This window comes from Netta rufina (genome assembly GCF_964035555.1).
Source record: "Netta rufina genome assembly, chromosome: 20".
Classification (NCBI taxonomy): domain Eukaryota; kingdom Metazoa; phylum Chordata; class Aves; order Anseriformes; family Anatidae; genus Netta; species Netta rufina.
Window position 1 is genome coordinate 6,301,861 of NC_140144.1, and position 15,515 is coordinate 6,317,375.

At 59.1% G+C, this 15,515-nt stretch overlaps 1 protein-coding gene across 1 annotated transcript; it reads right to left on the reverse strand.

Annotated features, from left to right (window-relative positions):
• Positions 1–4,405: 4,405 nt before the first annotated feature.
• SLC27A4 (solute carrier family 27 member 4) lies at positions 4,406–13,266 on the reverse strand. Its single transcript, XM_084299236.1, has 13 exons — positions 13,186–13,266; positions 10,514–10,680; positions 9,481–9,875; positions 8,669–8,827; positions 8,201–8,270; positions 7,996–8,087; positions 7,369–7,478; positions 6,776–6,985; positions 6,421–6,547; positions 6,104–6,241; positions 5,614–5,778; positions 5,024–5,170; positions 4,406–4,669 (listed from the first exon to the last, which is right to left on the reverse strand). Exons 2-13 carry the CDS (start codon positions 10,672–10,674, stop codon positions 4,512–4,514), a joined length of 1,932 nt encoding a protein of 643 aa, XP_084155362.1. The 5' UTR covers positions 10,675–10,680; positions 13,186–13,266; the 3' UTR covers positions 4,406–4,511.
• Between the last annotated feature and the right edge of the window lie 2,249 nt (positions 13,267–15,515).

The window sequence follows — 15,515 nt, forward strand, 5'->3', positions numbered from 1 at the left end:
CAATGGCGCACCCCCGTCTCCACCTTCAATAGGGAGCTCTAAACAGGCGTTTAACCTTCAGAATAGCTGAAAGCGATACTCCAAGCTGAGAACACGGCTCGCCTGCCGCCCGTTAGCCTCTTCCTGCGGCCGAGGGCGAGCAGGGAGGCTCCCACCGCCATCGCCTCCTTGGCCTTGTTGGTGTGGCACCGAGGGTGTGCGGCTCCGAGGGGGGACATGGGAGGTGGCATAGACAGGGCAGGATCAGGACCTGGCTGCTGCTCATCCCAGCACGATGCCGGTGTCCTCAAGGAGCACTGAGGACGGGGCAGGGCCACAGGATGGAGGTGGTGTGGCAGGTGGATGTGTCCCACATCACAACAGAATCCGGGCACCGATGCCAATTCAGAGCAGGGTGATGCCCTGTCCGCACACTGACCATGATCTCCCACTCCAGGTGTCACCAAGACTGTATTGACTAACCCAAACCACCAAAAGCTCTCCCACAGCTTGGCCTTGCATCATTTGTGCCTACAGAGGGATTTCTAATTGAACGAGGGAAAAAAAGGGTCAATGCCCAGGCTATTCTGGAAGCTATTTCCCAGTGAAACAGGCCAGGCTCGGAAAGAGCTGAGAAGGGTCAGTGCCTTTCCTGTTCCTCACCCCACTGCTTGCTTGGGAACAGGAGCCAAGCTGCAACCAGCCTCTCATCCCCTTGGCTCCCGAGTGGGGTCTTTTTGCACAGAGAAGGGCAGCAGCCGCCCCTTCCCCACCACACAGGGTGCAGGATGACCTGCAACACCGTGCCATTTGGGCCAGAGGATGCGAAGCTGCCGCCAATCCCCGGCCTGCTCCTGCTTACACTGGAACTACTCAGGGGAATCACATATTTACATTTGTAAAGAGTGCACCAAAGGATAGGCCCTTCTTTGCTCCACGACGTTTCTGTGCTGCTTAAAGGCAAAGCCGGCTGGCCAGTGCTGGGAGGAGCAGGCGGGCGGCATTGTCTGGGAGGACTTCAGCGCATAAAGAGTGGTGGAGGAGGCTGGGAGGCTTTAAAGCTGGTTGTAGGCTTTCTCTGCAGCAGAAATTAATTTCACCCAAAGGTCCTGAGCATCTTGCAAAGCCCCTGCCTGCCTTTGGGCTGAAATATCCTCCAGTTTTGCACACCAAGCATGACCTCAGCTGGACCGAGAGCTGGAAAGAGATGCTGATCAGAAAGTTACAGCCTTGTTTTTCTTAATATTGTCACTGTCCGGAATGACAGATCTATAAAAAGCAGCCATTTCCATGGTGAAAAGCACGTTTAGTTTGTAAAGCTCCTCGGCTTTGCTTAAATTAATAGGCTAATAATAACCCAGGAAGGGATTTTAATGTTTTCCTAACCTCATGCAAACAGCTTTTTAATTTTTTTAATTAAAAAAGAATAATACCTCATACTTTATGTATAGTACTTTTATCTATATGCAGCTGTTGAGCCAGACTCCAGCTTATTGATCAAAGGAGAGAGATAAGTCTTACAAGGTTTCTGTAATCACTGAAAAGAGGATTCAATTAGCTTTTTCCTTAAAAAAAAAAAAAAAAAAAAAAAAAAGGTAAATAAAAATCTTTTTACTTATAAGAGAAATAAAATCAGATTAGGCATGGGCTGCTCCCTACCAAACACCTCTCTGCTGGAGGCATTTTGTCCCAGCACAGATCCAGGGCTCAGCAGAGCATGCATATTCCTGGTCTGGCAGCTTCAGTGCCACTCATACCTATGCTTCCTTTTTTCTCTCTGCTCCAGCCAGGTCCCAGCCCTTGGGACAATACAAACTTGTCTTACTTGCAAATAAATAATTGCCATACTTCCATGAGCTTCCAGTGGTATTTGTATTTATGTGTGTTGGACATGCAGTGCTCCTGACTGAAGTTTGCTTATTTGTTTTCACCTGTAACTTTCTCTCAGAAACAGGGACTGCACCTTCCTCCCAGTCCCTCTTCCTGCCTGAGAGCAGCTTTGCACGCACAGCAGCATGGCTGTTTCTTCCAGGAAAGGAGAAAAAGTGCTCCCACCTCTTCCCGTACCACTTCAAACCATGCATTTCCAGCCAACAGCCCCCAAGCCTGCCTTGAGGGAGGTCAGCCTCTCATTTGATCTCTGTAGCAGCGGGCTCCTCAGAGCAGGCTGTTGTTCAGCAGTGGTCTGGGGCTCGGGGTAGCCCTGCTGCAGCTGCAGTTTCCTCCAGGCAGAGCCCGGGGTGCTGTGGATGCCCATTAGGCCCAGACCTAACGCAGCCATCTGCATCCAAAGCTTCCTCCCCAGGCCAGGCAGAAGCTGCCTGGGCCCCAGCATAGATAACTCACCCCCAGCCCCAACCCGCCACCTCCCTGGGGGCTGAGACCCAGCCTAAAGAGGCCCCCCCCCCGATGTGAGATGTTTGCTGTGCCCAGCCTGCCCTCCACCGGCAGGCTGAGAGAGGAACAGGGTCCAAAAGTGGGACCTGAGCACCTGCAGAGCTGACAGGCAGTGCTGTGTTGCTGTCCCCCACAGCAGCCACCAGCAGCCTCCTAAATATTACCCCTCCCCAGGGCTGGATGGAGAAGGTCTGGAAGGAAGATTAAGCTATGGAAGGGGATTAAGCATGGCAAATGTGGGGAGAAGAACAAGCAGGGAGTGGAAACACAGCATGAGATAGAAAGAGGAGCCAAACATGCCAAGGTAGAGGAGGAGGACTGGTCCAGGACATACTGGGAACAGGTCTGGGAAAGAGGAGGAGCGGATGAAGGGACCTTGGGAGGGTCTCACCAAGGTTTTCACACAGACACTGAACCCAGCAGCAAAGGGCTTGCTGTCCCCTGCCCTGAAATGAGCTCAAGCCTGCACAGGAAGGTTGCACTCTGGGGTGACAGCTCCCGCTTCCCAAACCAGCAGTCCCCTGCTCCCACACACTGCAGGACTGCACAAGCAAGAGGTAGGACACTCGAGCATAGCCCATACTCGCATTTAATTGTGAGGACAGGACAGACTGGGGCAGGCAGGTACGTTGGTGTGGAAACACAGCTAGAAGAGCAGACACACCCTGCCCTTGCAAGAGGCAGATGTCATTTTGAGGAGTAATCCTGCTGAAAGCATAAAAACAAACCGTAAAGAAAAAAAAAAAAAAAAAAAAGAATTAACCCCAACCCCAAGTTTTCTCAGGAATGGACATTTCTGCATGGTCTCCGAGTACTGGAATCAGACATTGCTGCTGAGGCTGCATCACATCAGACACAACACAGGGAATTCACATAGCACAAGTCGGGTGTTTAACACGGACATTTCAGTTCAGAGGCCTGTCTCCTGCAGTGGAAATGGGGAGAGCTCTTGGAGGAAGGGATGCAGAGCACACGAAGTCAGGCTGTCACAGAGACAACCTTCTGGAGAACTTTCTCCTCTCTAGGCAAGTTGCCTCCTGTGTTCGCGGCACAGGCATCGCAGCAGGAAAGCCCCTCGAGTTGTTCTGTGATCCCAAAGTGCTGACTATGTCAAAGCAAAGGCAGACCAGACCCTTCATTCCCACTTGTCCACCTGCTTTCTGCAAGGAAGAAGGTGCACAAAACAAAGCTGCATCCATGAAAGGTGGAAGTAAGAGACCCAGAGAAGTGTCCACAAGATAGCAGGGGTCGCTCATGTCCTTCACCATGGAGCAAGGCCACAAGGACATACACGGCTGCGCCCAAGCTGGAAGAGGAGGATCAGTCCCAGACGAGCGTCTCACCTCCCTGCGAGAGAAAAGGGCTCTCCAAGAGAGGACAGGTCTGGGACGCCCCTCCCTTTACTGCACAAACCCGGGACACATTCAAAAGTACAGACAATAAATTAAGATTGGAAAAAAACAAAGTCAGCATGTATAATATATATCTATATATGCATATAATATAATGTGCGTGTGATTGTGAAAAATAGAAATGTTGTCCCCAGAAGAGAGCAAGGCATGGTGGAAACACATCCCTTTCCCTCTCCTGAGCCCAGCACTACCCTGCTCCCCTGATTCACAGCAAAAACACGACACCAGCGGGCCACGCAGGGTAGGGGATGCGCCTGGCACCCAGCTTCCCTCTGGCAGTTGGGGCCCTGCGCCAAGGAGGAGCTGGCTGCGTGGTGGAGAAGTGGGGAAAGAGCCCAGCACTGGTCCCTTCACGGCCTTCACAAGGAAGGGTTGCTGCAGGCAGGGAAAGGGAGGGAAAGACAGGAAAAGCAAAATGGAATGGCAAGGACACCCCACTCCTCCTCGACTGGCCGGGGCCCTGCCCCTCCCATGGCACAGGACCGCCACCGCTGTACCAAGTAGAAAATAAAGCCATAATGAGTCTATGCTTTGGTATGTAACCATCCCCCTCCCCTCAGTCCCCCCTGCATTCCCCCAACCCCTTATCTGTAAAACTCGTTAAATAAAATCTCTAGCGTGCCTTTATACCGCTCCTTGAACCTTTTTTCCCCCCCCCAGTGCCTGCCCTGCCCTCTCTCCCCCAGCAGGATTTGGGGAGGTGCCTTGCTGGAGCCCCACTGGTTACAGCTTCTGCTGTCCCGACTGGATCCTGCTGAACGCCTCCTGGTCCAGGGGCAGGTAGCGGCCTTGCCTGCAGTCCAGGAAGTACAACTTGTCCTTCACGAGCGAGGGGTCAAAGCCCTGCTTACGCAGCTCCATCTTCTGGAATTTGTAGGTGCCTGTCACGGGGAAAAGAAGAGGGAGCGAGGGGTTGTAGGCTCCCACACTCCTGCCAGGCTGCACCGTGCCTTGCTGCCAAGCCTCACAGCACACCGCAGGGTGGGCAGCTTTGTGCAGGGCAGTCTCAGCAGCAGCCACCCCCCCGAGGCACCCCAGTGCCAACTGCCACCCCCAGCCTCATCCTCACACTGCCCCAAGCCCCCAGACCAGCAGAGGAGCTGGTGAGGCGAAGGACTCCATGGAGCGGGCGTGCTCCATCCCAGTGCTGACCCAGCACCCTGCAGAGAACACCGTGCCCCCCCGTGTGCTCCCCCAGCTGCGTGCCCTGTACGAGAGCACACACTGCAGCTCACTTGTCTTGGAGACTTCGTGCAGGACCCGGAGGAAGACGGGCCGCGCGTACAGCGGCAGGGCCTTCTTCAGCTCGCTGGCAAAGGTCTCCAAGTCACAGGAGTTGTCTGGGTCGGCGATGGCTGCCATTCCTGCCTTCCCTTCAATACCTGAGAGGCACAAAAGAAGGGTGAGTGCCTGAGCGCACCGTCCCTGCGGTGTCACTTCTGTCTGCCCCACATCAGCAAGGGCTCTGGCACAGGCCCTGCTCGGTACCGAGGCGCTGACACGTCCTGCTGTGTCACCACCCTGCAGCTAAGGCTACCAGCGACACCCCGCGGCCATGGTCACCTCCTCCCGGAGGAGGCACGTGTAGCCTGTCCAGGAAGGACACAGGGTCCCTTCCAAAGCAGCCAGAACCAGGCCAAACCTCAGCCTGAGGGAGGGAACCCTCTGGTTCCTGATAGTCACATCCCCAGTGGCTTCTTCCAAGGAGCCTCTGTCCAGCCTCTTGCAAAAGGAGGCATCAATCTGGACAAGCAGGACACCCTCACATATTTGATTACCACAGGCCTGCGTGCCTCCACTGATCGTCCTCTCCCCTGTAAGTTACCTGGGATCTCCACCCCATAAACAACAACGTCTGTCAGATTGAGGATGCGGCTCAGGGTCCCCTCCACCTCCGTAGTGGAGACGTTCTCCCCCTTCCAGCGGAACGTGTCTCCAGTGCGGTCCCGAAAGTACATGTAGCCATATTTATCCATCACTAGGACATCCCCTAAAATCGAGAGGAATTGGGGGGAAAAAAGAGGTGTCGGGGGGGCTAGGTGTTTCCCCAGAGCATCTCAGGGTAGTGCCACTATGCTGGGACAGTCCCCAGGCCCACCCAAATACTCAGAGCCATAAAATAGTTTGGGTTGGAAGGGATCTTAAAGATCATCCCGTTCCAACCCCCCTGCCATGGGCAGGGACACCTCCCACTAGACCGGGTTGCTCAAAGCCCTCTCCAACATGGCCTCAAACACCTCCAGGAATGGGGCCTCCACAGCTTCTTTGAGCAAACTCTTTGTTCTTGGCAGACACAAGGGCCCCGCTCGCCTCACCTGTGAGATAGGCAGCGTCCCCTTTTGTAAACACGTCCCTGGCGATTTTCTTGTTGGTGGCTGACTGGTTCAGGTAGCCATCGAAGTGCTGCAAGGGGTTGCTCTTGACAATGCGGCCCACCAGCTGCCCCGGCTCCCCTGCAGAGAGAAGGGGTGAATCAGGGAAGCGACCACCCACGGCCAAGAAAAAACAGGAGGTTTAACAGGATCGGTGCAGTTTAACCAAGCAAGGACTCAATCCTAGCTAAATTATCATGAATTACACCACGAAAGATTCACGCAGGGCTGAGGAGACACATCCCTGTGGTTGCCCTTACCTGGTTGGCAGCGGATGCAGACACCATCAGGCCCCCGGATCAGCTCCATGGTGTCCTCGTCCACTTTCACCAGGCCGATGGGGTACACCCCCGGCAGGATCCTGCTGTTGAAGCCGCAGGACCCAACCTAGGACAGAAGGCACTCAGAGCTACGGGTAGCAGGGACGTCTCTCCTGCCCCAAGCCCGCAGAACACCTACATCCAGCACACCAGGGAGCTGGCACCACACAAACACAGCCAAAACCCTGCAGGCAGACGCTAACGCGTCCCAAAACAGAACCAAACAGCCCTGCTGGGTTTCAAACCCTGCCAGGTTTGCACGCTCTGGGGCAGGGGGAAGGTGGCAGGGCCTTACGTTGTTGTCGAAGTTTCCCAGGCTGCAGTTGCACTCGGTGGCCCCGTAGAACTCGGCCACCTGGGCGATGCCAAAGCGGGCCATGAACTCCTGCCAGATGGAAGCCCGCAGCCCGTTGCCCAGCGCCATGCGCACCCGGTGCTGCCGCTCCACCTCCTGGTAGGGCTGGTTCAGCAGGTAGCGGCAGATCTCCCCGATGTACTGCACGATCTAGGGGTGCAGACAGAGGGGAAGGACACATCAGGACCCTGCACCAGGCCCTGGGGTACACAGGGGCTTGTCAGGGTAGGTAGGAACGGAACGACATGCGTGGAGTCCCCTAAAAAGGTTGTGCTAAATCCAGGAGTCTTGCTGGCTTGTCCCCTGCCCGCCCACCCCTATAAAACCTATCCAAAACCTTCTGGCTAACGCTGGAGTACCTGAAGGACTTGGAAACGTGGAGTGGTAACTAGAGGGGGGAAGGATGCAGCTCAGGACGGACAGGCAGGACTAGTCCAGGGCTCCCCTCGCAGCAGCCGGGCTCGCCCCGGCTCAACACGGATCCCCAGGCTCCTGTCCCCAGTCCCACCCAGCCCCCTGCCTCGTGGCCTCACCGTGCAGTTGTACTTGACGCAGTCCTCCCAGAAGTGCGAGGCCGAGAACTTCTTGCGGATGACGATGGTCATGCCCTGCAGCAAGCACTGCCCGATCCCCACGATGTTCCCTGCAGAGAGGCAGCCAGGGAAGCCCTCAGTCCCCACACAGCTCCCACCCAGGCAGGGCAAGGCGCACGCCATGTGCTGGCCCACAGCAGGCGGGCGTTCATCTGGCCAAAAAGTGACCCTGGGTGCTGGGGAGGAGGCAGGGGGCAGCACGACAGCGACACCGGGGGCAGCGCTTTGTGCCCAGCTATCCTACATCTCAGCGAGTGAGGTGGGCACTGCTTCTGCTTCCTCGTGACTTCTCACGTGGGGCAGCGACACAATGCAGCTATTCCAAAGCCAGGCTAAGAGCTGGGAGAGCTGCCCACCCACACACACACACTCGCCCACTCCAAAGGTCAGCGGGATCGATTCCTTGCTCTCAGATAAAGAGAAAAGCCTCGCGTCAGACGCCGCCAGCAGCAGCCAGCTCCTCTTTGAGGCAGAGATCGGGGCTGCCCCAGCCCCCAGCCTGAGCCCTGGGCTTGGCGGAGGGGAAGGGGAGTCCAGACAAGCAGGGCTGCAGGGGGCACGCGTTACCTGCAGCGTGGTACAGCGGGAGGCAGTCGTACATCACGTCATCGGGCCTCATCCGAAAACCGTAGAAAACCAGGCTGGACATGCGGAAATACCTGGGGTGGGAGAACCGAGGGGCACCTCAGCAGCCCGGCCAGGGGCTTGGTGCCAGCGGGGCACAGCTCGGCTCCCACCCTCCCCTCCCCACAGCCCCTGCCCGCTGCCTCACCTGCAGTTCACCACGATGGCAGCCTTGGGCATCCCCGTGGTGCCGGAGGTGTAGATGTAGAAGAGTTTATCTGGGGAGCAATGAGGACACAGGGTCAGGTACTCGGTACCACTGCAACCAGTCTAGCAGCTGGCTGAAGCAGGAGGAGGGGACGAGTCAAATTGTGCACTCTGCTCATGCCAGTTGAGCCAAAATTTGGTTATGTGACAGCACCAAGAGCGTGCTGGGTTCACCCCTGGCAGGATCAGGCCTGCTGGACACACTGAGGGCACAACGTGACACTGCTCCACACACAGCTGGGCTTCAGGCACTGCAGTAAGACCCTGCTTGAGTACCCCGGGCCCTGCTGCAGGTTCCTGCCCTCAGCATCCTGAGGGGACGTTCTTTCTGGTGTTGTAACCAGCTGAAAACACCAGAAACTCATAAAAACACCACCCTGAACCTGGCTCCCCAGAGCTGACCACGTACCAAGGAAGCCCTTGTCGGGGGGGGTTGGCTGGTGCCGCTGGGCCATCTGCAAGAGGGGGTCCAGGTGCTTTGCACCAGAAAGTGCAGCCTCGGGGCTTCCTTCCCCTGACCAGTAGAGATGGATGGACTTCTCCAGGGAGGCCTGGACTTCCTGCATAGCTGAGAGAGTCAGGGAGAGAGGTGGAGAAAGAGAATCGAGGTGGTGAGTACAGCACCGAGACACCCAGCCCCCGCAGACGGTCTCAGGAAGGCAGTGCCCCAGGTTGCTGAGCACAACGAGGGTGCTGCTAAGTCCCAAAAGGCCCGAGAGCCCTCCCAGGCAGATGTTGTTCTCATGTTTAACAGATGCCGGGGCCGCAGCCCAGGCTCCTTCAGAGACTTGAAGATCCTGTTCTCCGCCTCTCCCTAGCCCAAACCTCCTGGGTGCCAAGAGGTCTGTTGACACCGCAGCCTCGGGGGTGTGGGCTGAAACATGAGGAGCTGGAGCCGAGGCGCTGCGGGGATGTGGCTACCAGCCACGGAGAGCAAGGGGAGGCTCGTCCCTCGCAGCACGGCAGGCCTGGCCCAGCCCAACCCAGGGCTCCACGCAGGGAAAGGACCCGAGGGGCACCCGGAGCACGAGGCAGGATCCTCACACCCACACGGGCCTGACTGGGGGCTGGGTGGTGCACGGGACCTGCCCATGGCCAAAGGGACCGAGGTGGGAGGGGAGGGACGGACACCGATTCCTTGATAACTCAGCTGCTGGAATTTGGAAGAGACCGTGCTGTATTTCCCGCAGGAAATGAACACTAAACCCACAGACCCCTCACCTTCCATCATCTCCACCCCAAAAATCACCGCCTTGGAGCTGGAGATGGTGATGCAGTGCAGCAAGGCCTCCATGCGCAGGTTGGAATTCACCAGGGCCGTCTCCACCCCGATCTTGGCCAAGCCGAGCCACAGCCCCACGTACTGATTGCGGGACTCCATGAACAGAGCCACCACGTCACCCGAGCGGAAGCCTTGGCCGTAGAAGAAATTGGCCACTTGGTTGGAGTACTCATCCAGCTGCCGGAAAGTCCAGCTCTCGCCGGTGCCTTGGAAGATCAGCGCCGTCTTCTCCGGGTACTTGCTGGCGGTTTGCTGGAAGATCTTGGCGATCGTGTTCTTCTCCTTCACGTGCCTCCACACCTGCCACTTCACCCGCAGCAGGACCAGCCCCGTGCTGCCAAAAAGAAGGGGAGCAGGAGGGAAGCTGCTCAGTGAGCCCTGCAGAAAGACTTCCTACAAAGCTGGCAGAGCACAGAGGCCTTGCTTGGAGCTGCAGGAGCCCAGCGCTGCTCAAGGCCTTACTCTAGGCCAGCAGCAGCTCTGGATGCTCCCCCAAAACAGCGTGGCCATAGGCAGAAGCCCTCTGCAAAAGCCAGGAGGCCAAGGACAGAGGTGCTGTGGAAGGCTGCAGGCAGGGATGTCCCGCTTAAAGGGGCACCTTGGAGCCTCGGGGGCTCTCCAAGAGGTGCCACCACTCCCCACCAGCCACATTTTTGCCAGGATCTGGCACTGCCTGGTACCAGCCGACCCTGCCCAGGCTCCTAGTGCCGTGCCAGCAGTTTTAGGGACAGAATGAAGTACAAGGACAAGGTCAGCCACTAGATTTCAGAGCTCAGCTGAAATCTATCTTTCCCGGGAAAACTTTGACCGAGAGTTTGGAGCCATCCGGGCGCGGCAGAGGGAATCTAAGGAAGTGCCAGGGAGATCTGCGGGCTGGGTGCCAGCAGAAAGCCAGAGCTGTGCAGGGAGCCGGGGGCTGCGCTCACACAGCCCAGTACAAAACAGCTGGGCCGCCCCAGCCAGGACACCTACGTGACATCCCTTCGTACTGTCTTGATGAATATGAGGAAGAAGTCCCATCCCCCGGATCCCAGGTAGAAGACGAAGAGCGCGGGGATGGCCTGGGCCCAGGACAGCTCCAGGCTGACCCTGAAGAACAGCAGCAGCGCTGCGAAGGCCGCCAGACGCAGCATCGTGGCCTGCAGGGAGAGAGAAACCACAGAGATCGACCCACGCACCCCGGAGATGGCAAACCCACGGGCAGGGGCTGCATTAGCAGCCCCCAAAGCCCCCCAGCATCACTGCTGCTCCTCGCAGCGAGGATGTAACGCAGCAGGCCAGATCTCCTGCAGGTGTAACGTTACCAGAGCCTGGCCACGGGCGCCAGGTAAGCCCCTGGCACAGCACAGCTCTGCTTAGTGCTCGCCAAAAGCCTGGCTGTTCCTAGCGGGGAGCCCCAGCCAGGGACACAGACCCATCCCAGCAGCATTAGATGCAGGATAACGTCACTGCATGGATTTGGAAGTGTTGTTGTGCAGCAGACTCCGTATAGATTTTAGAAGGCACCAAGGCAAGGCCAGGCAGGGTGAGCTCAGCTCTCACCCCAGCCCAGCTCCAAATCCCTCTCCATGACCCCGCTGTCCCCACAGCATCAATTCCCCAATACGCCTGGCTCCAGGACAGCCGCCGTGAGTGCCGGAGAGCTCAGCTTCACCAGCTCCCCAGCACAGCTCGGGCAGGAACAGGAAACTCCGTCCTTTAAGCTCTGCTCGTGTTTGTAAACTCTGCTGTCAGCGGGCAGCTTCCTGGCCTGGCGCTGCTGGAGACGCGGCCGAGCGGCCGGGGGGCCACGAGGCCGGGCTCGGGGCAGAAGCAGAAGGGCTGCCCCTGCCTCCAGACACACAGGGACCCCGTCCCCATGCCCCGTGGGCTGTCACTGCTGTTCCTGCCCCCCCCAGCAAGCAGCTCCTCCGTCCCCATCCCAAACACCCCCCCCACGCAGCTCCAGGACCCGGCAGCGATCGCAGTTTAGCAAAGGCTCTTTTCAGGTAGCGGTGTCAGGCAGAGGAAAGAGACAGTGGCACGACCCCAAGGGCCGCGAGATAAAACGGGTCCTTCCTGGCACGAAGCATGGGCCACAGAGGAAGGAAACCTTCGTGTAATTTCCCTTTCCCTCTTGAAAATGAATGCGCTGCTCCAAAGCTGGCAGCCGCGGGTGGCTCTGCCACAGCCCGCGGAGCTGGGAGCCACGCTACAACCCCAGGGCTGCCCCACGCAGGACAGACAACACGAGATGGAGGAGTCGAGACCGTGCCACACGGTCACCGTGCCCTGGCACGTCACACTGCCTGCCTCCTGGCCCAGCAGGAGCGGGTCGGGATGTAGCAGAGCCCAGGGTGCTGCTCCCAGCCGTGGGGCCATCCCCCAGCACACAAAACCCAGCCCAAACCTCCCCGCTCACATCCAAGCTCTCCCAACAAACATCCCCCATGCTCGAGGCCCCACACCGCAGTCCCTCAGCCCTTTAGCAGGGCAGCACCCGCCGTATTTCCCCCCCCAGGAACCTCTCTGCTCAGTTTAACGGGGACATTCCCGGATCACCACCAACCCCCTGCGCCTCGGCCAAAGACCTGAGCCCTCAGCTCCACGGGGCAGGGAAATCCAGGCGGGGGGCACACTGCGTGGGCTGCACGGCATTGCAGCGCCCACGTGAAGGCGAGGCAGGCCCAGGCAGGCGCCTCTTATCCGCTGCTCTCATCTCTCCTGCACGCCGAGCACACGGTGCCCTGTGCAGGGTTTTGGCAGGGCTGGGGGGTCCTTATGGGTTCAGCTCCTGTCCAGCCGAGCCAGCACACGGAAATTCGGAGCTGTCTGTAGCTCCGCAGGACGGTGGCGTGATGGAAAACGCTGGGATTTGTCACCCGGGCATGGAAAGCCGAGGAGAGCTGGGGAAAGGGCTCTGCTGCTGTGGGGTGGGGGCAGGCAGCGGGACCCCAGGCTCTGCAGCTTCCCCCAGCCCTGCCAAAACCCCACACGGGGCTGGAGCTCCCCGTGGGCAATGCCCAGGGTGGGTGGCATCTCCGGGGGGGCCACAGCTCCGTGAGGGACCCCGCTGACCACCACCCCTCTCCTCCACGAGGAACCGGCCTTCACCAACAATTTTGGGTTGAAAAAGGGCCGGTTCAGCCCAGCGGAGGGGCACAGAGGCCGTGACCGTGGGCAGCAGCAGCTCCTCCCCGGTGCCCCGGCTGGGGGGGCCGGGCTGAGGACCGACCCCCCCGGGGCCCAGCCCCAACCCCAAACAACCGCAGAGGCCCGGAGGCTCCCCGGGACCCCCCCCCCCGGTCCCCCCTGATCCCCCCCTGTCCCCTCCGGTCCCCCCGGTGCTCCGGGATGGGGTCACCGGGACCCCCCCCTCCCTCCCCAGCCCCTCGCTGCCGCAGTCCCCGCCCGGCCCCTCACCTCCTCCCCGCCCTCCCCGCTCCCCGTTCTCCCCATTTCCCCCCCCCTCGCTACCGGCAGCGCCCTCCCGGGTGCCCAAAACGACCGATTTCTCCCCAAAACGACCCCAAGCCCCCTCCAGCCCCCCGTGGGGGGGGACACCGTCGGGGCGGGGCGAGCCTCCCGTTCCCATACCCGTACCCGGAGCTGCACCGGGGACACCGTAAGGGAAGGAAGAGGGGAAGGGGGGGCCCGGCTCTTACCGGGCTGCGGCGCTCTCCGGTGCGGCCCGGCCACCTGCACCGCCACCGGGAGCCGGAGCGGGGCCGGGAGCGGGGCCCGCCCGCCGCTGCGGCACGGCCCGAGGGGCCCGCCGGGAGTTGTAGTCCCGCCCGGCACCGCCCTCCCCGCGGCCCCCGCCGCGGTTACGGGGCTGGCGCTGGCCCCGGGGGCTGCTCCGGGAAAATGGGGTCGGGAACGGGAACGGGAACGGGACCGGGGGCTGCGGGGGGAGGTGGGGGGGGAAGGGGAGGGGGTAGGGAGGGAAGGGAAAAGGCGGCGAGGGCGGCGGGGCAGTCCGACGGCTCTGTGGCGCAATGGATAGCGCATTGGACTTCTAGCGCGGCGTGACGGGAGTCATTCAAAGGTTGTGGGTTCGAGTCCCACCAGAGTCGTATTTTGCCCCCACCCGGGAAAAGGAGGCTCCGGGTGCACGGTGACACCGCGGGGAGACCCCCCCTCAGACCCGGGTGCAGCGGGGAGGGGAACGCGGCTGTGGCTGGGAAAATGAAGGGGGGGCTCTGGTTTTTAGTGTCTCGGTTGCAGTGGGGGGAGGGAGCAGGCAGAAAGCGTGGGGAAGCCCCCACAGCCTCCTCCCAGCCCTACACCTCAGGGCTCCGGCCCTGCTGAAGCCCCCTTTGGGTTTGGGGGACACAGCAGGGGGTGCATGGTGGGGCTCAGCCCCCTTTGTGCCCCCCAACCTCCTCCTCTCTCCCCGAGGAGCCGCCTGCGCCAGCGGTGCTGCTGTCAGCGCCAGCAGCCGGACAGATGTGGGCCGGATGCCGGAGGACGAGGCTATTGCAGGCCTGGAGGTGGATCCCCGTGTTTGTGCCGTGGCTTTATCTCCCATCCGGGATGAAAATCTTCCTCTCCGTGTCTGGACGTAACAACAAACCACCCTGACGCTTCAGAGCAAGCCGCAAAACGGCAGCAGGCACTACTGAGGGGTTCCTGGCGTGTTTCTGATTCCATCATCACCCCTTATAAAAAAAATAAATAACCAACAACCCACACAACAAAACCCGACAAAACCCTCCAGCACGGTGATGTGGCAAAACCAGGAGGCTGCCAGGCGAAGCCACCTGACTGCCTCGAAACAGGGCAGGCCACTGCCCCACAGGCAGGCCTGTGGGGCCAGGCTGAGTTTGGGGCTGTGGGGTGTCAAGCTGAGGGCACTGCATGTCCCTTGGCACCAGCCGTGCCACTGCTATTGGGAACTGTGTGGGAACGAGCCGGGGAAGGAGATTTTGGGGGCACGGCCCTTCCCTTGGCTCAATAAACATGCACCAGTTGGGGGGCAGCACGCGGTTCAGCAGCAGTGTCACCTCAGTGCCAGGTGTTGGTATTTGGGGTACAGTGTCCCCAAACAGCCAGGCAGCCCCCCGCTGGTGGTGACAGCAGAGCTGCCACTTGTCTATAGCAAATATGTCCTGAAAACCACACGTTTTTGTATGGTTTGTGCCTGGCCTGCCAAAACCCTCCCCACTTACCCCCTGCCTCTATTTGTACAGATAGGAAAAGCAATGGTAAAGGCCAGCAGGAGCCACGGTGGCACTTAAGTGATGCAGCTGAACAGATGCAGTTTAAAATTATATTACGTGCTATTTGTGCAGCCCTGGCACCGACCCAGCACGCGACCCGCAGCCCGGCGCTGTGTGAGCATGGCGGGCAGGCCTCTGGCGTCTGACCTGCAGCCAAACGCTCCTCAGGAGCATCAGCTCCTGCGTTTCTTGGTCACTGCTCTCAGCTTTCTGGATGAGACGTATCTCCCCTGCCCTCCAGTTTAACTGCCTCAAAGCCCCAACACGTTTCTGATGCGGAAAAGCACGTTTCTGGGTATGGTTATAGGGCTAATTGCTCCTATCACCTTGACCAGTATGATACAACAGCCCCCACTCACTCTGTATGTTTATAAAATATCTTTTATTATCTGCTTGAAATAGGACTACAAAATCTGGGAGAGTATTTTGTAAATTACAAGAAACCATCTCAGAATTAGGACTTAGTCTTTTTGTTAGGGACAGGAACTCCCTGCCCCACAGGACGGCAGCATGGGTACACCCGGGGACAGCAGCACCCACATGTCCCCTTTGCCCAGTGCTGGGGGTGACTCAGGGCCATGTCCTGCTGTGGGATCCTAGCCCTCTGCCCTGCTGCTCCCAGTGGCTGCAGCCCATGTGCTGGTGTTAGTATGCACTTCAGAGGGGCCTCGTCAGAGCCAGGGTTGAAAATGGGGAGTTGCAATGGAAATCAAACCTATCCCACAGGGCTTGCTCCTAAACACAGCCCTGGTTCTTCCCCTGCCCAGCTCCAT

Excerpts from the sequence above, each read along its gene's own strand:
- SLC27A4 (XM_084299236.1), bottom strand. The coding sequence starts at position 10,674 with ATGCTGCGTCTGGCGGCCTTCGCAGCGCTGCTGCTGTTCTTCAGGGTC. Across the intron at positions 8,088-8,200 it reads GCCATCGTGGTGAACTGCAG|GTATTTCCGCATGTCCAGCC; the intron begins GTGAGGCAGCGG and ends CTCCCACCCCAG. Across the intron at positions 6,548-6,775 it reads TGGGAAACTTCGACAACAAC|GTTGGGTCCTGCGGCTTCAA; the intron begins GTAAGGCCCTGC and ends CTTCTGTCCTAG.